Consider the following 25383-nt stretch of genomic DNA (forward strand, 5'->3'; position numbering starts at 1 on the left):
CAGCATCACCAAAATGTTGTTTATTTTTAGAGTCAGTGAACAAATAGACTCAAAAGAGTTTTAAATTTCAGGAAGTCTTATTATTTGGTAGTAACTTTTGTCAGAAACACGAAGATTGGGATATTTAGACATGTAAGTTACTACATTTTGTATTGCACTTTATATTTGGATGAGCTCTAAATTAATATATACACTTGAAAGGCAAGCCACATTTTAACACATTTTTACTTGTTCATTCAAGGGAAAAAATATCTGGGATGCTTAATTATCAGTTGATTTAAATCATGTGAACTCACAAAAAACATCAGTAGCTATCAGGATTGAGAATGATCCTTTCAAAAACTGAATTGTGGATATGTGGAAAAGCCAACCTATTGTTTTTATGTAATTGCTTCCCATTTTATTCACAGAACTCTATGCTTCACTAGAGTTACATATTTAGTTTGAATTCTTATGGGCTTTAATTGATAGATATCACACTACATTTATTTACATTTTAAAGTTATTGCTTTTGTCATAGTTGCATGAAGTTTATGTGTAAACTGTATAAAATGTGGTATTTTTATTAACTAATAAAATAAGAATCAGAGGGAAGTAGCTAGGCAGGGAGCAGACATAACACTTTAAAGTATGCAGATTCTGGAATTTTCTTTGGCAGTGTTAGACTTGCTTCTAGACAATATTTAATTACTGATCCTTTAAGCATTTATTGTTGAAGTAATAAATGCCAGTATGGAGGGTCCTACTAAAATCCTGAGTAAGAAGCATCCTTTGCATCGTGCACTGGGATATGAATTTCGGTACTGGTTATAATTACTTTCCAACATTTAGTTAGAATAGGGCATCCATTTTTCTCACATACAAATCTGGCCTTGCAAGTGCTTCAAAGGCTCCCCTTGCCTCCCTCAAGTGCTGTGCCTGGGAGCTCAGATGGTAAGTTGGGAACTTGAGCCCAAGGTTTGGATCTTCTCCTGCTACTCTTCTGAGCAGCTGATAAGCCACAGAACACCCACAGATTTTATATTTATAAATAATTACTCATTTGCCTTCAGAAGAGCTTCCTCTCAGACTATTATTTTACAAGTCTCCATTTGAAAGGCACAAACTTTGCCCTTGCTGGGGACTGAGAGTAAGGAAACTGCAAAGTTTTTTCATTTCAAGTCAGCAAGGAAGGCTTGGTTTGCCTGCACGTAAAATTCCTAATTGCACTTTAATGTTTACAACTATAAAAATACAGGATTTGCACTAGTTATTAACCCAGCTAGTATTTGCTTTTGTGATAATAGTTGAAAAGGATTTGTTTATAACCAAATTCTCAGTGAGATGTTTTATTTTACTCCTTTTCCAGTCAGTTACTGACACCTTTCAAGTTCTGTGTGTTAGAATACAGATACAGTGAGACAGAGGTAATTAATGATGAAAATAGTTTCCCCTAACTGTACCATTAAGACAGTTAATTAAAATAATGTCAACATTTTATTCATGTAATATATATCCAAGCTGATAAGTAGGGTGTTAAGAGACAGTATGGTATTTGCTACAAAACTGTGTTTAATCTTTGAATTAAGTAAGTCTAATACCAGTTTATGCCTCTTCTGTAGCCTTTATTTCAGTGAATGATAGGTGTTACTCCATAAATCTTCTTTCAGGCTGCATTGCGTCCAGGCTTTCTCTGTGACTGGACACAGAAGTAAGATACCCAAATGCAGTGTCCTCTGTTGGGTGGAGGGACAGAACAGTGTAGTAACCAGGGCAATGGACCGGGGTGCAGGGAAACAGTTCATTTTTTGTTTTGTCACTCCATTTCAGTGTGGTGTTAAGTAGCTTCCAATGCTTCTTGGTGTCTCTTTTTCCCCCCTCATTCTTTTCTAGTTCTATCGGAAGCATATTAAAAGAGGGACAATCTTTTTCTGCATGTTTATAATATGGCTCCTGAATAGGACCTTATTTTTTTGATCCCTCCAAAGCATATTACAGGCTAATAATTAATAATATTGTGGGAAAGACTGCACAGTTTAAAATGCTGTTACGCTTTGGTAATTTCCTCTACACTCCATCATCAGATAATAGATCATTGAGATAAAAATGAGCGAATAAAAAAAAATCCACACTTTGGGGTCTATCTGAAGGACTTATTTAATCTGCAGATTTACCAAAAATGTTGAAAACAAGACAAAAAACAACTGCATCTGTTTTGAAAATAATCAACAGCTGAAACTTTAATCTACTTGAGCTACTGATGGACTTCCAACCTAGTGTTTGGTTCATGCTGAACTTTGTACTTAATGACTTTCCCAGGCTGTTAGGGAACAGTTGTGCCATTCCACAGATTAGAACACCCTTAGGGCTGCTAAAACATGTTCTAGCTGGTAAGAGTTGCCAAAATGCTGCTATCTCTGGCAGTGATCTGGCCATACCTCCCTCTAAATGATACACTTTTTTCAGTGTAAAAATGTGTCATGATGGGGGGGCAACTCTCTAGATCTTCAGTCGTGTTTTTTGAACTTGTTACACATCTGCTATTTGCTTGATACAACTGGTGAAATATAGCTGCGCTATCATGGAGAACACCCCATCTTTCCTCATTGCCTTATCCAAAGCTTGCATCATATAAATGCCAATCTTGATGGAGGAATCTTCCTACATTATACTTCTATTTTTTATATATATCTGCCAGTTCCTCTCAGAAAGAAACAAAAGAGTCATTTACAATTGATTTTTCAAGTAATGTACAGATAAGATGCATGAAAAATGTCAAAATCAAAGCCATTCAATGGAAAAAAATGTATTCATGTTTCCTTATTTCAGTATAGTGTCTAGCTGTCCATCCTGATGATCTTAGTAGGCCTCTGGCACTTGATTACGTCCAGGCCTTTTCTGAAAAGCTAGAGGTGGATCATTTAACACACAATTCCTTCTTAAGCTTAGTCAAAATTCTGTTTTAATTTTTCAGTGGGGAAAGAAAACCAAAAATTGATCTGTTCAGGACATGTGTTGCTGCTATTCCTCGATTGCTTCCTGATGGAATGTCAAAACTTGAGTTGATCGACTTGCTGGCAAGGTAAGCTGTTCAAGCATTGAATGACTGCTCCAGGGGAACAATGTGAAAAGCTGAGCCACAGAATATGTAACTGTTTCTTTCTATATATGCTTTAAAAAGGTAAATTGTTCTTAATGAATTAGACAAGATGTCCTAGCATCTTTTTACAGTTTTTGTGTTTTTATTATGGACTCATAATTTTATGAAAAAGTTGGTATGTCCTCCAGAACTCTTTCCCATCAGTATGTAGGTTACGTGATATTCACTATTCTTCATAAAAGTCACAGCTTATTACTGTTTTCTAACCATCACAGCATTCTGATTAACAAGAGAAAACATCTTACTTGTGTAGTGGAAAAACATGGAGATACCTGTTTAGTTTTTATTTGTGATTCCCACATGTCTCTGGTAAAACAGAATGTGCTAGTTGTGTTATGTTACAAAAAACTTCATTAAATTATTATTATTATTATTATTATTGTAAGACATAAAATGATGAGTTTAAGAAATATGATATCCCTCCATTTAATTTGTCTGAATAGACTTCGCTGAACAAGGTAGTCTACAACATGACTGCTACACCGCTTAAGTTTCAGGATGCCAAATCAATGACTTGTGGAAAATAATTATGATAAAAGGTGCTGGTCAGTGCAGAAAACTCTGTTACATTTCAGTTCAAGTATCCAAGACCAAGGTTCCAGCTTACGTTCTTTATGTAAGTGGATTATGGTATTAAATTGTTCCAAGAGGGCTTTGCAGAGTATTACTCTCAGGTAACTGTGGCAAAGCAAACTTGGCACCCTGCTCTTGCTTTTCAAACACCACAAGGAATGGCAGATGTGGGAGCCAGAAGGCTACATATAAAAACAGTTTTTTTGCTCTACGAACAACTAACTCCCAGTGATGTGCTAAAAGAGTGAAACAATTGATTCTGGTAGTAGTGGAGTGCAGCCAGCCAAACAAGCCAAATCATCAGCCAACAGTAGGTGTGCTGCAGTGCATGGCCAGCTTGATTTCCTTGTGTGCACATTGTCTGCTATAAATCACTTGTAGGTTGTTTTAAATCATTACATTATCAAATTATTTAGATACCATATTAAACAGTTGCATCAGTTCCGCTTAAGGGAAATTTAAAAGGACATGTTTTCCTTTAATCCAGTATTTTAAGTAGAGGTCTATCCTTATTAATGGCCTTAACTGAGCTGGTAAAAAGCACATATCTATTCAGGTGACAGCTCTTCAATCACAGGATTGTCCAGGTCAGACTCTTAAGAAAATTTGGAGACCGGTGTGGGTTTCTTTATAAATTAATGCTACTCTTCTTAGGTCTCACAACTGTCTACTGACACCAGTATAACCACTGGTCTATCTTTATTCTGTCATCAAACTTAATTTAGAAAAGGTCAGCTGTGATTCTGAGTATTTCTTGGGTAATTGCCCTGCTGGGAAAATGCAAGCAGTAAGTTTGCCCAGTTATCTGACTTTGACTGTGAAAAGAAGTGAGGCATCAAGAGGAGCTGAGGAAAGCACCTCTAGAGCAACTTCAGAAGTAAATTACATGCTCGGCCTTTCCCCAAGACGGGGAACTCTGGGAATCTGTTCTCCTCTCCTACATGTATTCATGCTACAGCATCTTTGAGACATTGGTAGTGTTTTAAGTCCTCTTCCTAAGTATAAGCAAGGGAAACACAATTTAGGTAAAATAGGTAGGTACATAATAGGTTGGAAAGCAATTAACAGTTTATGGTTCAGGAGACATATAGTGTTGAAGTAACTGGGTAGGGTCTCAGTATTGCAGAGCAGGATCACAAACTGAGCAGATACAAAGAAGCAATGATCCTATGAAAAGACAAACCATCACATGTCTAGGTCTACAAGGTTTTCAAAGAAGTTCTTCTGGTCTAGTCAGTATCAAGGATGCCTGATCTAGAGAACAACATCTGAGCTGGGGCGTTGTGGTTGAAGAACAGACTGACCAGAGAACAAGGGGAGAAAAGATCGGTGAATTGAAAAAATTAGGTCTATTTAGCCTGGGAGAGCATGAACTGAAAATTGTCTTCAAAAACATTCCTTCAGAGAGGAAAGTAATAAACTGTTTACAGAATGAATACCTGGCCTAGACTTAATGTAAATCACCAGAATGCCCCATCACCAGAGCTGCTTCTACATTCTGTATACTGTCCCATGTTTATTTGAGACCAGACTGACTACTTCTCCCAGTTATGAAAGTGTAGGCGCAGAAGGTAGGCATCTGCAGTTCAAGAGAACACTGCATTACAATATTGTGTGTTCTGGGTCAGAAACTAAACTCAGTACAGGGATAAGAAACTTCAAAGAGGTAAGGTTTCAGATTCTCCCTGTTTTTCCAAAGAACCCTAGAAGCAGTTCTGCCAGGGATTTCTGTGGGCCTGTGCTGTTGGGATGGAAAGCTGTTAAATATTTTCTTTTCACAAGAGATAAAGTTACATCTTTGAGTTAACTGGTTCTTCTATTCACAGTTTGGTTTGATTTTTTCATCCTGACAACAGATGTGTCTTTTGGCGGTTTTCAGAAGGAGTCTGTAAGTCAGCAGCTAGACTTTTTTCCAGGACAGCTGTATTCAAATTATAAACCATGAAGCAGATGTCAAGTATATTCTGTACCTTTTGCCCTTTCACTGCCCACTCCAACCTTTCATTACAAATTCCCGAGTAGGTCTTGAATTTAACTGACTCAAGTGCAAACAAACAAACTTGTACTTGCTTCCTGCACTGCCTGTCATACAGTGGTAATACATAGGTGGATTCTTATGCTCCATTTGAGTTTCGTCTCGTTAGATAAAGCCACTGGGCAGTAACTTGGGCTTAGGAGATGTCTTTTGTATCCTCTTTTCTGTTATTGCTTTGTGTCACTGTGGAAGTCATTTCATGGATGACTTAATTGTGGTCTCAAAAGGTTTTGCTTGTTTATCTGGTTTTGGCATTCCAAAAGGGAGACAAAAATGATCCTTTCTTAGCACAACAAAATACCGTGTTTCTAAATATATATATATAGAAAGTCATGTGGTTATTAAAGCATAACAGTTATTTTTAGAGTTATATTCGCCGGGGGTGAATTTTCATGGCAGTTGTTTTCTTTTTGGTTAAATAACGTGTCCCCTGCCTCCAAATTAGGTAGCTATAATGAACGAGATTTTTTATGAACCACATCTCATCATACACTTCCAACTGAATGGAATTTGGTTCCACTCCATTTGATATTTTGGTTTTTTTTCTCCTAGCTTTGTGTCCATTTCATTATAATGAGTACTCCTTTTCAACTGTGTAGATTAAATGTAGATAAAATACTTTGAAAATGAGTTCTAACACACTACAGAAAATTGCAGTCTCATGGGTGATTAAAACAAAATACATCATAAAGGCAATGAACCAAAAATTGCAGGACACACTAATCTGAATTTACTTTATTCTGCCAACTTCTAACAAAGAAGTGGTTTGATGATTTCTGTGTCCAAAGAAAGTATAAAAAATTTCTGTGTTGAGAAGAATTTCAACATGATGCAAATAAAGAAAATAAAATTTGAAAATGGGATCTGAAATGTCACCATCTTTCAGAAGGACTTTGAGGGTGTTCAGTGTGTTTCTAAAAGTATAGAAAGTCCTGAGGCTGTTTTTCACATTTCCTCATCCTAAGTCATTAAAAACATAAAGCGTTTTTTTAATTCAAATGCCTAACTTTAATTATTTTGAAGATCTGATTTCATAAATTGTGATTTGCATCTTTGCTAAAGATTTGTTTTAACTGTTAGCTGAGCTGTTGTGATTATTTTCTTTTTATATTTAATGTTAACAAATAAATACATAAATTATGTATTTAAATTATGTAAGCCTTTTGTTATCATGCCTACATGGAAGTTATTGACTTATGAGTAAATAAAAAATATACTTGGTCTGAGAAAAGTTGCCAAATTATGTACTTTAAAGATACTCTGTTTTAGGAGGGGAATATACTTCTTTTGGATCCATGAATATCTTCCGCTGTAGCAAGAATTACCATAGAGAAAACAGGTCAAGGATGTTAATTGTGGTCAGCAATAATGAAACCATGATAGCATCGTCCACCATTTTCATTGGGAATTTTCCCTCGCTGTTGCGTTACGGATGCTTCTTACCACGATAAACACTCCTCATATCTTTTATTATCTGACATTTACTTACAGGCTGTCTATCCATATGGATGATGAACTTCGACACATTGCACAGAATTCTCTTCAGGGTCTACTTGTTGACTTTGTTGACTGGCGGGAGGATGTACTCTTTGGTTTCACTAATTTTCTGCTACGTGAAGTGAATGATATGCATCATACCCTTCTCGATACTTCGCTGAAGTTGCTGCTACAATTGCTTACGCAGTGGAAGCTTGTAATACACACTCCAGGAAAAGCTTCTGAGCAGGCCAAAACCAGATCTGCAGAGGTATGGAATCAAGAGATCTGTGTCCTAACATTTTTACTAATTGAAGGCAGAAATTATATTCCTTGATACTGCTGTGGTTTGTGTGTTTCGTATTTACTCACCTGAGAAGAATTCACTATGCAAGAATTTTTAGGTAATTAGTTCACATGTCTTTTGAGGACAGCCATGTCCTTGTGTAATACAGCAGATGTTGTTGTTGAGCAACATAAGAGAATGCATGTCAAACTAAAATATGCACATCAACAAAAGCACATAAAGTAAAATATGTGTATGTAGATGTAGCAGAAGGACATTTTCCCAGGGCTGAAACAGATTGATAATGCTAGTGGGAATGCTGTGAAGAGTGAAGTAGACCTTCTTTTCCCTTGGTTGATTCAGAAACATCAAAGAACCTGCTTGTTACCATAGCCTGCTGTCTCCATGTGTTACAAACATTTCTGGGAACTGAACAGCTTTTCTCCTACTTCTCCCATCTGCACTGTCCCACAGATATTTTCATTATGAGAAATGATTTTTAGGTTTATCTCCTAAACTAATCACACTGGCTATGTTTTCCTTTGGGCAAACATGATGTGTGTTTTGTATCACAGAGGACCTGTAATTAATAGGTAATAACAGGAGTAAATAAAAATAAAATCTAGCATAAAATAAATAAAATTAGCATAAAAAGGTAAATCCTCACATACTTTTCATTAAGTATTGTTACACTTTACTGGTGGGGTTGGCTTCTAGAGACCACCTACCTAAGGTGTTGGCTGCTACAGGACCAAAGAAGCACCTGAGGACATGCTATCTGGAGTAGAAAAAGTGTGATGTTCACAGTCTAACTTACTCATTCATTTTTAGCGGAGGATGGAAAAAAGTGGGTAGATTAATTGAAAATTAGAGGGAAGGATTTGTTCAAAGGACTCTACTCATACACTGCTGTTGTGGAACAAGATAACCTAAAGCAACAAAACTTGGTTGTTTGAGGGAATATGTCAAGTTTCCCAGTACTGCATCTGCATGGCCTCTGCATTTTGTTTCTTTATGTGTCCTAGTTAAATAGAATATTTCTTAGAGACCTGGTTTGCAAACACCACCACTCCATTTTCCCCCTCTTGCCCTGTTCTACAGTTGATACCAAATGGATCCAGCCACAGAATACAGTCAGAAAGAAGCCCCTATTCTAACGTCCTGCACGCAGTCGAAGGATTCGCACTGGTTCTGCTGTGTAGTTTCCAGGTTGCTACGCGGAAACTGGCTGTTTTAATCCTCCGAGAAATCCGTTCTTTATTCTTGGCCCTTGGCCAGGCAGAGGTAGGATCTTTCTCTTCTGGAACTTGCAGTTAAAATTTCCCGAAGATAAAGCTCAAAACTGCTATTACAATTGCTTTTACTGTAATTGCTGCAGTGTAGCAGGTATGCACTTAGTTTATAAAAAAGCATTTGATTCTGTTTGCCTTAACACTGCAAACCTTTCTGTGCACTCAACAATGTAACATTAATGGCAAATGCCCTCTATAAGAATTTGAAGGGAAGTGTATAGCAACTTCATATTTTCTCTTGGAAAGATGTGACTGTAAAATACACTGTAAAACCTTTTTTAACTGCATGGGTCATTTTTGTATTGTCAAGATTATAAATTTATATTGGAAATGAAACCCATTCCTGTAGCATACTATTTTGTGAAAAAACCCACAGCACAAGACACCTTTAAGATCATTCACATACATTTTCCTTCTGTAGTAAAGACCTCTAAGTCTTTTTTATGGATACAGAAATATGGAGAGTCATGTTGTGTATGGCGGTCACAGCTCAGTGAGCCATCTAAATGCCTAAGAACACAAATATGTGTGTTCATGGCAAAGGAATGCTTCAATAAACAGTAAGCTAATTTTTCAGTCTTCTGATACCAGCTATCCAAAGTCATTTGGGATTTTCTGATATGTGCTTTTGTTCTCTAAGCAGTGAGCTATAGCCACAAATTAACTTCATTTCAAACCACAGCCTGGACTTAGTTCTGAGATTAATTTGAAAAAGACAAAATGTACCCATCATTAACAATGAATATTTCTGGCTACTTCAGATTCATGTCATAATTTTTAGATGGTTCTGTTTCATGTCCTGGAAAAATAAGAAGGGAAATAATCTGGTCAGGAGAGCAGTAAACTTGTATTCTCTGTATTATGCAGGATGATGACAGACCTATGATTGATGTCATGGATCAGTTGAGTTCCTCTATTCTTGAAAGCTTTATTCATGTGGCTGTTTCAGATTCAGTAAGTACTACTTTACTGTTACTGCTCATGTTTACATAACAAATATCAGACGTGAAAGACTAAAAATAAAACTGCTGAAAATCAAAGAAATCATACAGCTTTAAGGCTTCAGCCATTTACCCAAGAGCTCCAAGGCTCCACAATGTCCCAGACAATCTGTTCCATGAAAATAATCATACTATGGATATGAAAGATACTACATACAGAAAAAAGACCAGTTGAGAAAGTCTTATTGCTGAAACCACCTGATGCTGGAGGCACTTGGAAGTCACTCGCTGCTATCATCTGTTTGAGAAGGGACTAAGTTTTAGCTCCCCTGTGTCCTCAGAAAGTGGCCCTGCCTGCAAACCTGAGCCTAAGCTCTAGAGTAATTCACAGCTGGGGTGAATCTCTCCTTTCGCTTTCTCAAGTCCCTGATGTGTCTGACATGCACCAGTGAAAGCAGAGATTGAGCATTTCGAATAAAAAAGTGTCAGTAGAAGAACTGATATATAAGACAACTTTTTTTGCTTGCTGTCTTAGAGATTAGTGTGGGCCCATTTCTGGAGGGCAGGAACAATCAGTTTGGGGTGCTTTTCAGCCTGATGAAATTTAAAGCAACAAATGGTCCTTGCCACATTGAGTGCCCTTTCCAGGGTTGTGGCTTTGATCCACATGTTGGGTGCTTAAAAAAGTAACCCCAGCCAGCAGTCAAGCCTCACACAGCTGCTCACTCACTTCCCCACCAGTGGGGTCAGGGAGAGAATCGGAAGGGTAAAAGCTAGACAACTCGTGGGTTGAGGTAAAGACAATTTAATAGGGAAAGCAAAAGCCGTGCACACAAGCAAAGCAAAACAAGGAATTAATTCACCGCTTTCCATGGGCAGGCAGGTGTTCAGCCATCCCCAGGAGAGCAGGGTTCCAGCTCATAGTGGTGACTTGGGAAGACAAATGTCTTCACTCCAAACATGTCCTTTTTCCTCCTTCTTCTCCCACTTTATGTACTAAGCATGATGTTACATGGTCTGGAATATCCCTTTGATCAGTTTGGGTCACCTGTCCTGGCTGTGTCTCCTCCCAGACTCCCAAGCACCCCCATCATCCTCACCAGCATGTCAGGACAAAAAGCAGAAAAGGCCTTGGCTCTGTGCAAGCCCTGCTCAGCAATAACAAAAACATCTCTATATTATCAACCCTGTGTTCAGCATAAATCCAAAACACAGCCCCATACCAGCCACTGCGAAGAAAATAAACTCTACCCCAGCCAAAACCAGCACAGAAGGGGACATTGAACTGGTGGGGAGGTTGGGCCCTTCTACAGCTGAAAACAGAAACTGAGCAGGAAAGAGACATTCTGACTTCACAATACAGGAATTAGGAAATTCATCTGAAATAGCAGCACCTGGGTTTGGGTGTTGCAGTTTTAGAGGCCAAGGTTTGAATTTTGTGCTTTCATTCTGCTCATTAATAATAAAGCAAAGCAAATGTCTTTGCCTCTGTGCCTGGTCTCTGACTAGTGCAGCAAGGAGTGTTAATTTATCTTTTCTCTCTGTAGACAACGATCCCATTAACACACAGCGTGGATTTGCAGTGGCTGGTGGAGTGGAATGCTGTCCTAGTAAACAGCCATTACGATGTGAAAAGTCCTTCCCATGTTTGGATATTTGCACAGTCCGTTAAAGACCCATGGGTTCTCTGCCTCTTCAGTTTTCTTAGGCAGGAGAATCTACCAAAACACTGTCCTACAGCTCTCAGCTATGCTTGGCCATATGCCTTCACGAGGCTGCAGCTGATAATGCCTCTTGTGGATCCAAAGTAAGTGGGAACCTGCATTTCACTTTCTTTTGTATGGGCTGTGTGATTTTAATATAAGCTTTTCTTTAGTCTCATGTTTCAGTATCAGTCCACAAGTCCTGCAAGGTACCACACAGAGGTTGGTGCCACACAGGTTTGAGTTACGTAATTGTAATTTTTAAGGTGGAAAACTCCAGTTTTCTACCTTCCGTGATTTTTCCTGTGTATCATGTCATGTTGAATGGCTGGTAGATACATAGCATGTTTTATTCCCTTTTAAAATATTTTAAACTACAGTGTAATTAAGAGTGGGAAATCATTTTAATAATTATAATTTATTTTTAAATTCCAGTATTCCTGTTAATGCAAAGAAAACAAGTACAGCAAGCAGTGGAGACAACTATGTTACTTTGTGGAGAAACTACCTTATTCTGTGCTTTGGAGTAGCAAAGCCCAGTATTATGAGCCCAGGACACCTGCGTGCTTCAACACCAGAGATCATGGCTACCACTCCTGATGGAACAGTGAACTACGATAATAAGGTGATGCATCCTGTTTCAAGTAGACTATTTGTTTAGGAGAATTTTAAGCTGCATCTTCATGCAAAATCATATTCTGATGAAAGTATTTCAGTTAGGGAATATTTTGATGTATATTTTGATATATGCAACCTACTTAACACACATAATTAACAATTAAAACATCTGTATGATATGATGTGTTGATAAATATTTGGCAAAAGCCATGGCGTTTTCAATATATTGCTCTTTTTTTTTTTTAGCATTCTGGGTGATGTGCATTCAAAATACAGGTCTGGACATGTGTTTTGAAGTTAACTTTAGTTTTTCATCCCCTTTCTTTCCTTGTAGAGCACTCCAATTTGTAAATTTAAAACATTAAGCAATAAAGCAGATTTCTGAATGAAAATTGTGTTCCCGTTGGATATATGCCTGTCAGAAGCAATAATATATAAAATACACTTTCAAGTAGTAGAAACCTAAGAGGAGCAGTGGTTCCACAAATGCAATTACTGGAATATTTTGATGAAGCAACAAATTAAGTAAATTACAATAATCTGAACTAAAGTAAAGAGATTTCCCAGACGTATTTGCTTGTTAGGCATTATTAAGATGATTGGGAAGTAGCAGACATCCAATTAGACTGGTGGATTGATAGCTATAACAGTAAAATCATTCCAGTATGTTTTTAAAATATATATTGATTCTTGGACAATGTTTGTTTGTAAAAAAAAAAATAATTGTTTACTTAATATTGATATTCTGACAATTAAATTCAACAATATTTTAATATATTTTAGGCTATTGGAACTCCATCTGTTGGAGTCTTACTAAAGCAGCTAGTTCCTTTGATGAGACTTGAAAGCATAGAAATAACAGAATCACTTGTGTTAGGATTTGGAAGAACAAATTCCCTTGTTTTCAGGTACTTCTCCACTTATCATATTTTCAGTTATTTGCCTCTAATACAAGTGCTTTATTTATGTTGTAACTTAAATATATATTTAAATTTTTATTTGCACTTAAGAACTTTGTTTTTATATCTATTTGTTTGAATAATAATTAATGCATATCAAAGGACATTAGATTTTGTTTACAAATATTTATGTTTTTTTAATTTAGGGAATTAGTAGAAGAACTTCACCCACTAATGAAAGAAGCCCTAGAAAGAAGACCAGAGGTTAGTTGCAAAAATCAAATGCACTAGTTTTTTAAAACTGAAAAATTCTGTCTGTTTGAAATACAAATACATTCTTTTGTACTAACTAGCAAATTAAGCTCTGTGTGCAACAAGAATTTTATTAATTGTATAATTTAAAATAATTCCATTAAAATCTAGTTTAATTTAAATTCTGTTGGTGATCCAAAACGTACAATATAGAACTCCATTCTGACGAAAAATTTCTCATCCGAGATGGAACCTCCTGATACAGACCTTCGATATATTGGAAATTCACTTTCAGTATCGGAAAAAAAATGTGCTTTAATGCAGCTGGGCTACAAGCACATTTTGTAGCAGTGTTTAGATGTGCTTTTATTTTCAGGGCAGGCAGGGTCACCTATTTCAGCTTCACAGAATCACAGAATGGCTGGAAGGGACCAAAGTGGTCCAACCTCCCTGCTCAAGCAGGATCATCCTGGATCACATGGCACAGGATTCATTCTAAATATGATCAGTTAACTGACAAATTAATCAGAGTTTTCACCTTCATTATAGTACTCTCTTTTGTTACAAGAGAAGATGATGTTGGAAGGGTTTCCAACAGATCTTCCAATCCACACAAGGTTCTTAAAAACCTCTGGTAATAAAATCTGTAGCCTCAGTAAGCAGTTTAGTCTCAGGATGTGTCTATGCAGCTAAAGAGGAAAGCCATGGGGAGAGCTTCTGTACTAGACTCAAGTTGCTGTTCTGCTCAGTTTTCCATCCTTGACTCGGTTTTGGACCATTCCATCTGACTCCAGGATAGAAATCTGAGATGGCTCATGGACAATTCTTAATAATTCCGTGTCTGGTAAATATCCACAGCCATTTCCATTCTGCATGACTTCACACTTCAATTCAGTTATGTGTCCCTATGAAGACACTGATTTGAAGGTCACTTGTTTTGATACTGGGCAGAAGAGGATTAATACACCTTAGTGCAGCCACTTGCCTGTGCATTTTGTCTGTGCACCTTTTAAGACAACTTGGACTTGAAAAGCCTTTCCTGGAGACATACAAATCCAGTCTACCCTCAGGAAAGGAATTGCTAGAATTCAGAGGTTTACTGTATACTGTGAGAGCAAATTTAGCACATGAAATTGTTAGTAGAAGAATACGAGGACGAGAGACTGCAATGTTTATTCTTGTGTTTTTCCTGATATGAATTAATGGGCCACCTTCCTGCAAACAGTGCCACCTGGAAACCCAGGAGTGACTGTATGGGTTGTGTAGCTGTAGAGAACATGGCAGGCCTCCATGTCAGCAGGCAGGTATCCAACACACCAGAAACAATGTCCTTGAACATATGCTATGACTAGGAAGAGAATTGCAGGCATGGCCAAGAGCTGCAGGGGTAAACCAAAATGGACATTACACAAGATCCGCCCCTGTGGGCGCTGGCACGGAGCTTGCCAGGTCACCTCTGACACTGTTGCACAGCAGGAGGCAGCTGTGTCTGGTAAAATACAGTATTACAATAAAACTGCTTTTTTCTCTACATGTACTTCCTGGAACCTTAAAGGTGTAACAAGAGAAGAACAGGGCTCTGAAGAGAACAAATCAAATGGCATAATTATTTGAATAAAACCTTTGGCTATGATGCTGCAATTCTGCCAATTCTGGGTCAGAATACCGGGCAGAGCATCATTTTGTTCTCCCACACATCTACTGCTGGCTGTGGACAGAGCCAGAGTCCTAGAAGAGACAAGCCTTTGATCTCAGTATCGCTCAGTTTTGAAGAGCAAAATCTGCATTTTCTCTGAGCTTTTCTTGTTTCTTTGAGTGCAATAGCAGCTTTTTTACCTTCTTGTGTTTTTCTTGCTTAGGGGAGATACAGAATACAAAGTCGATTTAGCCTTTCGGTAAAGACCAGGCCTTGTTGCATTCACATCTTTCCAGGCAAGATAGAAGACAGAAAGGACAGCTTTCTAGAAGGCAGTGGGATACAATGAGCCAGTTAACAACCATGCAGTCCTGTTCTGTGAGAGGAGTACATTACTGTGGGCAAAACCCCTGCAGTCAACACACCCCACAGTGAACTGGAGTGGTGTCTGCTAGGAGCTCATGGGTGATGGTGTGCTGCAGCATTGCCAAGTTCAGGAATGGCTAATCACTAAGATATCTTCCCCAGGTCTGGGTATATGTTCTGCTCTTTAAGTGCCTCCAGCACCCAAACTAGATGATATTAAACTAACGTGAATATCCCTATTACCTGAAGATAGCATGGCTTTTTGGTACAGGAACCTTGAATATTAGTTATTTTTATCCAGTATTTCATTATTTAATTTCAACATTTTCAATAAGTACTAAAGCAGTTGTTAACAATTTTTTCAAGAGTAGTTACAAAGACAAAAAATGGATCATATTCAGTTCTTTGTTGATGTGTAAGCACAGTGTTGTGGTGAAATACCCAAAAGCACTCAGGTTCCTTCATGAAGAAAATTCTTAAACTGCAATTCTTAAATCTCACTGCAATACTGGCATTTCTGAAGCTACTAGTTTTTAATTTATGCACCTATGCATATAAACATGGCTGTTACTTTAAATTCCAAGAACAAGAAACGTCGAGAACGACGAGATCTACTAAGGCTGCAGCTACTGCGAATTTTTGAACTCCTTGCTGATGCTGGTGTTATAAGTGACAGGTAGGACTATCACTCATCATAAATATTGGTCTTTTAAGTGAAATAATTTTCAGTGTCTGCCACACTGAGATTATGTCAGTACGTCATTTGAAGAAATGTGTGGTCTATCAGATATGGAGAGCTTTGCATGCATTTCTTCAGAAAACTGTAGTATAACTACTCTGTTATTCTATATTAATGTGCAACTTTCCTTTATGCTAGTACAAGTGGAGCCTTAGAAAGAGATACACTAGCCCTTGGAGCCTTGTTCTTAGAGTATGTTGATCTGACTCGCATGCTTTTGGAGGCTGAAAATGATAAAGAAGTCGAGATCCTTAAGGATATGAGAGCACATTTCAGTGCAATGATTGCCAACTTGATTCAGTGTGTTCCAGGTATGGTGCTGAATTATCTCAACATACTAAGAAATTGCATTTAACATAGGTATTGGAAAAGTAATTTTTTGTGTCTTGTTTTGTCTGTGTTTTTTCACTGCTTGTGAATTATCATATAATGAATGTAAAGTGGAATGTAGAAAAAAATGTCTTCAGAAGTCCATTAAGATTGAAATAAAAATACCAATAAAGCTTGATGAAGCTTGTAATAGTCGTGTATAAGAATCACCTCTTTAAAAGCCTAGCAAAGAAATTGTCTGTGACCTCTAGGTACTTCTTTGACATAAGGCCTTATTTTCTTCCCTCTGACTTGATTGCCAGACTTCATAAACTCAGACAGCCCTTGAAAAATACAAGTAGGTGCAGACAACATGCAATATTAAATGCAGTGAAAAACTTGCCCAAGGTGTTGAGACAGTACCCCATGTTACCTGAGTCCAGTTGTATCACAGAGATTTGTCCAATTGATTTCATGTTTTTTATATATTGCAATATCCCTTCAGAAATATAATGTAATTACATTAGCAAAAAAGCAAAAAAAGGCCTTTGCTTTAAAAGGCTTCATATAATTAGTGGAAGATGAGGTCTGGAGCTTTTTTTTCATTTGCTCAGGTAATTCAGCTGTTCATCACATACTTGTCATAAACAAGGAGGTGCCAAGTTTCTTTTATTTATTGTCCCTACCTATTACTGTATTAGAGTAGGACTTATGTATTGTTTAGGCTCGAATTTAAAGGATTGGAAAAACCAAGTAAATATTTGCCACTAAAGGAATGCAGGAGGCAGTGAAAACTCTGATTTTGTAATTAGGTTCTTGCATGCTTTTCTATAGTCAGATGTACATGTTTGTATAACTACACATTAATTCAAAACTGAAGGTTCTTAGAAATAAGATGCATCTTATTTGCTTGGTAAGATTTTTTAAAGGAGCTTAGATATTTTGGAGTAACTGTATATTGAACATATAAAAACCCCTCCCTTTTTGTAGAAGTTTGAAAATTATGTCATCATTGTGCCACGTGAATGTGTATTTAATATTAAACAAATCACAACTATTTCTATTTCTGTTCACTTAGTTCACCACAGGAGATTTCTCTTCCCTCAGCAGAGCTTGAGGCATCACCTGTTCATCTTATTCAGCCAGTGGGCAGGACCTTTCAGTATTATGTTCACACCGCTGGACCGTTACAGTGATAGAAATCATCAGATTACAAGATACCAGTATTGTGCATTAAAGGTATTAAAGTTTCAGTGTACAAACCAGTAACAGTAGTTTTCCAGTCAAAAATACACCTAATTGTAGGGTCTATTTCCTTTTATTTCAAAGAAATTTGAATTGGCATACTTGAAGCAAACTTGTATGCTCATAGGTATATGTACAGTATAGCACTGAAATTACATGTTTTTTTCTTTGTAGACACTTTTCAAGGCTAATTATTTTAAAAACCAGAATGCATTTTGAAATTTTACTTAGCTGTTTATTAATGGGTTAGCAGATTCAGCAAGGAGATCGTGGGCTCTGAAATGAGCTATAGCCCCAATTCAGAATCTCGGGGTACTGAATCTGTACCAATATACATCTCAGGAATGCCTCCCACACTTGCCTGGAGACATGCTCAGTAATAATGTACTTTTGTGGCAAAACTAGTTGCAATTCCCCTGCATGAGTAATCTGGGAAAGTGATAGCTTATGTACTTACATAAGCTGCATCACTTGCTGTAAGACAGTTTTAATTTTTGCAGTAACATACTATCAAAACATCTGAGTATATTACGATTGTTTTGTAGCTTGATATGTGAAGACTGAGTAAAATGACAAAATGTATCTTGAAGATAGAACTCCCTCCAAAATGCTTTGGGCATGATCTGGAATCCAGTAAAATCTATAGCAACATAATTATTGAATTCTAGCAAAGTCAGCTGTTCCCATTTCCATCACAGTTCCCTCAAAAGAGGAAACAAGTGGCAGTCCTGTTAGCCAGAACGCAAATCATTCTGCAAGGTTCATTGTGTTCGTTTTTGTGTAATTGAAGTTTGGTGTATTTCTAGGCCATGTCGGCTGTGCTCTGCTGTGGACCTGTGTTTGACAATGTTGGTCTTTCCCCTGATGGATATCTTTACAAATGGCTTGATAATATTCTGGCTTGTCAAGATTTACGTGTAAGTACTGACCAAAATGCAACACTGATGGACAATTACTCACTGTACTGGGTGAGTAAAAAGTTTGTGACTGTAAGAACTATGACTGCATACATTCTAAAAATCCCTTCCTGCTTGGTAATGTAGATGCTGATGAAAAAAATCTGAGTGAAAGTTGTGTGGGTAGATCTTGCAAATATGAAATAAATTATTCAGGAAAGGAAAAAAAGTGGTTTTTTTCTTCTTAACAAACATGTAATAGACTATTCTTGCCATTTTCCATTTTTGTGAAGGTGGGCTTCGACTTTGTAACTACACAGTCATAGTTCTGTGTTTGTAACTGATTGGACTACCTCTTTGATTAAGGAGGAGTAGATTGGTGATTTTTATCAAGTGGAGGGAGAGAGACAGCAATCTTTCCCTTTTGGTATCTTGTACTTTGTCCTGCTCTTCTCCCTAAAACTCTCATACCAGCGCATATATCTGCTAAGAAAAAGTAAATAGCAGAACCTAAATAAATGCATGTGGAGCAGCTAGAGGATACAGGCTGTGGAAATGGTAATTGATTAGGGGGAAAAAAAGTTGAATAATTTAAAGAAAGAATTAATAGCTACAGAGAAAATCCTTCAGAAATTACATGGGATTTCAGAATGTTGGTAGGGACAGAGCTATAAAGACATGTGCAAGTGATAAGCAGTCTGTACAAGTAGTTACCTACGCTTGGTGACAGAATATTAATAGGCATTAGTGTTTGGTGTACCAGCACTGTCCTGTACTGAAGGAACATGAAGTCCAAGCCTTAGTTGTGATGTGTTTGTAGCAGTGCTGGTACCAGAATTAAGTAATTCATGGTCTGGGGGAAGAGTTGTTAGATTGCTTGATGTAGTTGGATTAAACATACAGGTTTCCAGTCTTGTAAAAGGTATTTTTCTTTGTCTGCCTTGCTTTGTGTTAGTCAAGAGAAGGATAAACCTAAAAGTCAGTCACTGTGAAATTCACATGAACTAGGCAATCAGCTAACAAGTCAGTTACTGATATAAATGGAAGTTGCCCAAGAACACCTATCAAGGATCTTAGATTTTCCAAAGGTTCTGTGCTTTTTTGTTGTTGTTGTGCTTAATTTTGGACAATTTATTTCATTTATGTAGTCTTTGTACCTACCATTTTTTCAAGTGGTGAGTATTGAAACCTGAGTCACATTCCAACTCTGCTATCCCTAGAATAAATTTATTACAAATGATCTAATTTCTTTTTACATATTTGAATTTTCCATTTTCCCCATTTTGCCTATGTCACTCTAAGAATTTTAGAGAATGAGCATATCTGACCCCATTATCATGTTTTGATGTTTGCTCAGGTTCATCAGCTTGGCTGTGAAGTTGTAGTCCTGTTGCTAGAACTGAATCCTGATCAAATCAATCTCTTCAACTGGGCTATAGATCGATGTTACACAGGATCATACCAGCTTGCCTCTGGGTGTTTCAAAGCCATTGCAACTGTGTGTGGAAGCAGGTATTAATTAATCTATTAATCTACACTTTCAAATGTAAAGAAAACTGAAGATTCAGCTCACTGTGTTGTAAGGAGTTGTTGGTCACACTCATATCTTCTCAAACAGTGCTTGGGGACTGTATTGCTTGATTTTCATGATTCTGAAAACAAAGGGATATGCTTGGTAGAAGATGTTCTTATTATATGTATATTTGAAATGTGGGGTGTTTTGATGCTGTTTTGCTCAGAAAGATACAAAAAGCTACAAGTTTCATTTGAATGTAAGTCGTAAATCTGGTTTCAAAAGATTTGGCGTGGTTTTTAATTTAATTTATAAAAGAAAAAATGTTTTAAATGTCAATAGCTTGAAAGTAATTATTTTGACTTGTCATTATCTTGAAAGTCATGTTCTTTTTCTACCTGGCTTTCATTTGATTTGATTAGTTCTTTTTTGGTCAGCTGGTATCATCATTACTGCTAATGCTGAGCAAGCACAAGCTACGTGAAGATATGAATACAAATATTGCTTTTGTGTCAGGCCTTCATAAAACCCTATCCCTATTTTTTATTTTCAAAGACAAAATTTATAGAGAAATTAAATAATACAGAAATTTGCATCTTATTAAAATAAATGTGAAAATTTACTCTTCACAAAAGTAATTTGGCAAGATGTCTGAGCAGCATAGAGAAATACTCAATAAAGAAATACTTGGGATTTGGAAAATCAAAATAAGTCAAGAATTTTATAGTTTTTCTGCTAAACTGTTTTGTTCTTGCAGGAACAACTAGACTAGAGACTGAGTTATACTGAAGTTTTAAAAATATGAATGGAATTTTGCATTTGCAAATCCAGTTATGGTAACAGGGTTTTTATTTTAATGAGCACAAAAACATAGCCGTTTCAGCCAGTCTTTTTTCCTCAGATGGTGTTACCTGTGCCACTGTGTCCTAAAAATTAATCTTTTCCATTCTTCCAGTAAAAAATTGAGAGTATGATCTTCATGATTTATTTTGAAGGGAAAGTCCTCTTTCTAGCAAGCTGGGAATTTTTATTAATATTTGAAAACTGTTAATAGTTTTTCCTCTCTCATCTGTCAAAATGTATCAGGAGACCACTGCTTTAAACTACCTGTAAAATGAGCAGCAGTGTATCTCATTGATGATGTGTCCATCCAGCTTTCTACAAAGAAGCCACTTCATTTCTTTTCTTTTGCATTTATTTTTTACACAGTGGAAGGACAAAGAGCCAGTTACAGAGATTGGCTTGCAGCTAGTATTTGGAATTACCAAAATGTCCCATGCCACACATGTATCTGCCATATTAAAAAGTCCAAATAGGCATCCTGCAGCCATCCAGGAGCACTGTAGCTGACATCTAGGTTGTTAAATTGATGGTTCAGAATTCAATCGGTGCATTTACAAATCATCATGAGTAAACAGAAATCTATTTAGTGCAAATCCAAGTATTGTGATGTGGGAATTACTGCTGTAACAATATTCTCAGTAAGTTAATACTTTGATATGTTTAACCTTACAGTTGATGCTGACTTTATAGATAGCAGACTTTTTGAAGCAGTTATTCATGTTTACTCTTTGAAAACAATTTTTATAAAATTGTCTAGTACCTCAGAATGTTCGTGTCAGAGATAGTGTCTTTTGTCCAAAGGGACTGTTTTAATTGCAGCTTGGCTTAAGAAATTCTTTATCCCTGGAAATTTTCATGCTCCCCATTTTCTTTCACGGGTGTCAGTCTGTCCTGTACACAGTTTATGCTATAAATTAAAATGAATTGACAGTTACAGATACAGGTATTGCGTTTATCACTGTGGGTAACTCGGTGCATTCCTAAGCATCAGTCTAAGGTAATTATAAATAATCCTTTCTTTCTTCCCATTCACCAGATGGTCCTTTGATCAAGCAGTGTGTATTCATAAGAGCTCCCTTTCCCATATTCTGATGGTAGAACAGAGAAAAGAAAGATGACATTCTCTTTAGACCATATTACAGAGTAAACCAGAGTGAATATAATCTGCATTCCTTACCAGCATTCACAAAAATGTTCTGTTTATTCTTCTAGGAACTATCCTTTTGATATCGTGACGCTTTTAAATCTGGTGCTGTTCAAGGCATCTGACACCAACAGAGAGATTTATGAAATTTCCATGCAACTTATGCAGGCATGTATCAGCTACTTATTTCTTCCTCCTGTCCTTGGAGACTGTTTTGATGAACTTCTTATAGAGCACTGTTATTTGTGCATTAGTTTTGTTTTGAAAACAAGCAGCCAGTTATGTCTTGGCTATAAATACTTGCAGGAATATTTATATTAAAATGAATGTTATAGTGTCTTTTGTATTTGGAGCATATACTCTGAAACATGTAGAGCATTCTCTGATAGATAAACTTGAAATGCTGTTATTTCCTGAATTAATGAATTTTTATTGTCTCATTCCTTTTTTTTTTTTTGTCTTTTATAGATCCTTGAATCAAAGCTTTTTGTTTATTCAAAAAAGGTAGCTGAGCAAAGACCAGGCAGTATCTTGTATGGGACACATGGTCCATTGCCACCTCTTTACAGTGTCTCACTTGCCCTTCTTTCATATGAGCTAGCAAGGATGTATCCTGAACTTACCCTCCCACTTTTTTCAGGTACCTATATTTATTTATTATCTCCTTTACATTTTTGTACAAATGCTAGACTACCATTTTGAACCACAGTTCTGTTTATAAATTTAGCTTGACCTGTTTTTACTCCAGTTCAGATCAAATCAGATTTAGGAATCCAGTATGTGTTTCCTAGAGGTACTCACACAAAGTACAGAAACAAACCTTCTTTGGGGACTCTGTGCCACTTAGGTGATCTTATGGTAAATTTGAAATTACAAGTGCCCTGAATGAGTTAAAATGACATTGGCAAGCTCTGCTGTAATGGGTTCTCATGTGATTCTTCTTACGCATACATTTATATAAATCATACTTGTGAGGATATATTTCTTAATTTTTTTATAAAAATTTGGGCAGATTGGGCATTTATAAACTTTGGGCAGATTGATTGCCTGTGTCCAGTTCTACCAGTGATTCAAATCACTCTGAGTGATCTCTGCCTTCTGTTATTTGCCACATCTGCATGTTGCAGCATTTTTAAATTTTATCAGAAATGCATATTTTCAGGATTACTGAGAAAAATTTTAAGGAATGAGACCTGCAGGAGCACAATTCGGAATACGCCCACTCTGAGACCTTTCCTGGGAACAATGGTGTTTTCAGACATATCTGTCTGTTTTAATTAATCTTATGTGTTTCTCTAGTTTTTAAATAACAGAATTCAAATGTCTGTAATCGTGGGAATTTTTACTGGCTCTTAAAATCCCTTTCTGTTGTTTTTACTCAGTCTGTAGTGGCTGGAGGGAGAGTAAAGGAACAATACATCATCCTTACATTTCTCAGTGCCCAAGATACCATGAGTTATAAATAACGGGTGTAGGGAACTTCCGATGGCTCATTTATCATTAAGCAAATGCTGTTCATTATTACTGGTATCATCTACTCATGTTACTGTAATGACTGTGTCATTAAAAATACCTCCGATATACAGGATATTACAGTCCAAGTGAGAGATCCTTTCTGTACATGTAGAATCATAAGGAGGAGAGAACAGTGTGTGTCTTCACGATTTTTAAAAACCAGGCAGCAAGTAAAGAAAGGAATTGTTTGCTCTACTGATTTTACAGATGATTTCTAGTAATGTGAGATAATGTGGTTCACTTTGGCAGGAAGCTGTATTTCTTATCCCAGATTTTCCAAATCCCTTTGCCTTACAGTGCCAGTTCTTTTTTTATAAATTATATAAAGTGCTGTATACAAGCACTCCTGAACTGACAGCCAGCTATGAACTTTATAGGCCTCCCCACAGGAAATAGGATCCCAATATATGCAAGATTTTTTCTGTAAACTCAGTATAAGTGCTTTATTATTTAAACTATAGCTTAGAAACCTGGAGGCCAATGGGGCATTTGTAATTCTGCAGATCACTTTTGTGTGTTCTCCAGAAGCTCTTGGAATTCTAGGGTAACTACTTGTAACTGAATAATCCTTTTTCGTCTTTATTGGCTTCCACTTAATATATAACATGGCACAGTAACAAGGGATGACTTTCTCTTTCTAAGCCCAGACTGTTAGTTATTTTAGACAGAAGGCATGACCCATTGCTTGCTATTATTGAGCATTAATTGAGTGTTTCTTTTCAGGAAGCTCAAGAACATGTTTTTGTATGCTTGTAGTGTGCAAGGTAAAAACCATCAGATAGCCTAACAAACATCAGAAATGTGACTTAAACAGTGTATTTAGGGTTTCCATCATAAATTAATATGTTGTCCTTTTCAACTCTTACTATTTTAGAGGTAAGCCAGCGATTTCCAACAACACATCCAAATGGAAGACAGATTATGCTTACCTATCTGCTACCATGGCTTCATAATATTGAACTGGTAGATAACAGACTGCTCCTCCCTGGGTCAAGCCCTACCACGCCAGAAGATGAACTGAAGGACAAGGATGGGGAAATAGCAGTCACAAGTGGACTAAAAGGCAATGGCTGGGGCTCACCTGAGGCCACCTCCCTGGTTCTTAACAATCTCATGTATATGACAGCCAAGGTATAAAAGCAAATCAAGCAAAGAAACTAACCTGTAAAACTTTTGTTTCTTCCCTCCAGTACCAGAAATGTTACACTGGAACACTCTCTACCAATCAGACAAAACCCGCTTGATTTTAGGATTACTTTTTGAATTCACAGTCCTCAAGAGTATTTGTTTTCTCATATGATTTATGTCCTTCTGTGGATCAGAACCTAAATAGTTTTAGATATAGTTTATGCTCTGAAGTCTGTCAGGCAGCTTTTAAAAATACTGTTTTATAACTTTTTACAGCATTTCACTGGTTTTTTTTGCATGAGAAAATGCTCTAAAAGAACATGTTTTAGTTTGGAAGTCTGTATATTTCAAGGAATGTATGCCTATGATTCTTTGCAGTATGGAGATGAAATTCCTGGACCAGAGATGGAAAATGTCTGGAATGCTTTGGCCAACAATGAAAAATGGAGTAACAACCTTAGGATAACACTGCAGTTCCTCATTAGTTTGTGTGGTGTTAGCAGTGATACCATCCTTTTACCCTATGTAAGTCTTTGCACTTTATTTACTGCTGATAACATAGGTTTTAGTGAGGAAAACAGCTATCACCTGCAGAAAATTAATTTCTGTATCAAAACCAACATATACCCTAAGAAATACCAACATATTCCCTAACACACTGTACAAAATTAAATGGCAGGAATAAAAGTGCCAGGAAACTGAAATTAAAAGAAAGGAATTGAGTAGTTCAAATCTCAGTTTCCACCAGCGGAGCACACCCCATTGCAAGTAGGAGATGGGCTTCTCTCAAGCAAAGAGAAACTTTGCATGTCTGTGTACAGGGACAGCAACAGAG

At 37.0% G+C, this 25383-nt stretch overlaps 1 protein-coding gene across 14 annotated transcripts in view; it reads left to right on the forward strand.

Annotated features, from left to right (window-relative positions):
- FRY (FRY microtubule binding protein) overlaps window positions 1–25383 on the forward strand; it is a 234016-nt gene that overhangs the window by 139054 nt on the left and 69579 nt on the right. For all 14 annotated transcript variants that reach the window (XM_032099556.1, XM_032099544.1, XM_032099547.1 and 11 more), the window contains 17 exons: window positions 2954–3061; window positions 7239–7494; window positions 8611–8793; window positions 9669–9755; window positions 11290–11549; window positions 11881–12070; window positions 12847–12971; window positions 13169–13226; window positions 15801–15892; window positions 16094–16266; window positions 17343–17503; window positions 18316–18426; window positions 19763–19917; window positions 21974–22073; window positions 22374–22545; window positions 24295–24551; window positions 24927–25073. In XM_032099556.1, the coding sequence (XP_031955447.1) occupies window positions 2954–3061; window positions 7239–7494; window positions 8611–8793; window positions 9669–9755; window positions 11290–11549; window positions 11881–12070; window positions 12847–12971; window positions 13169–13226; window positions 15801–15892; window positions 16094–16266; window positions 17343–17503; window positions 18316–18426; window positions 19763–19917; window positions 21974–22073; window positions 22374–22545; window positions 24295–24551; window positions 24927–25073 (2635 nt within the window). The remainder of the gene's footprint in view (window positions 1–2953; window positions 3062–7238; window positions 7495–8610; window positions 8794–9668; window positions 9756–11289; window positions 11550–11880; window positions 12071–12846; window positions 12972–13168; window positions 13227–15800; window positions 15893–16093; window positions 16267–17342; window positions 17504–18315; window positions 18427–19762; window positions 19918–21973; window positions 22074–22373; window positions 22546–24294; window positions 24552–24926; window positions 25074–25383) is intronic.

Source organism: Corvus moneduloides, chromosome 2, assembly GCF_009650955.1.
Source record: "Corvus moneduloides isolate bCorMon1 chromosome 2, bCorMon1.pri, whole genome shotgun sequence".
NCBI classification, from domain to species: Eukaryota; Metazoa; Chordata; class Aves; order Passeriformes; family Corvidae; genus Corvus; species Corvus moneduloides.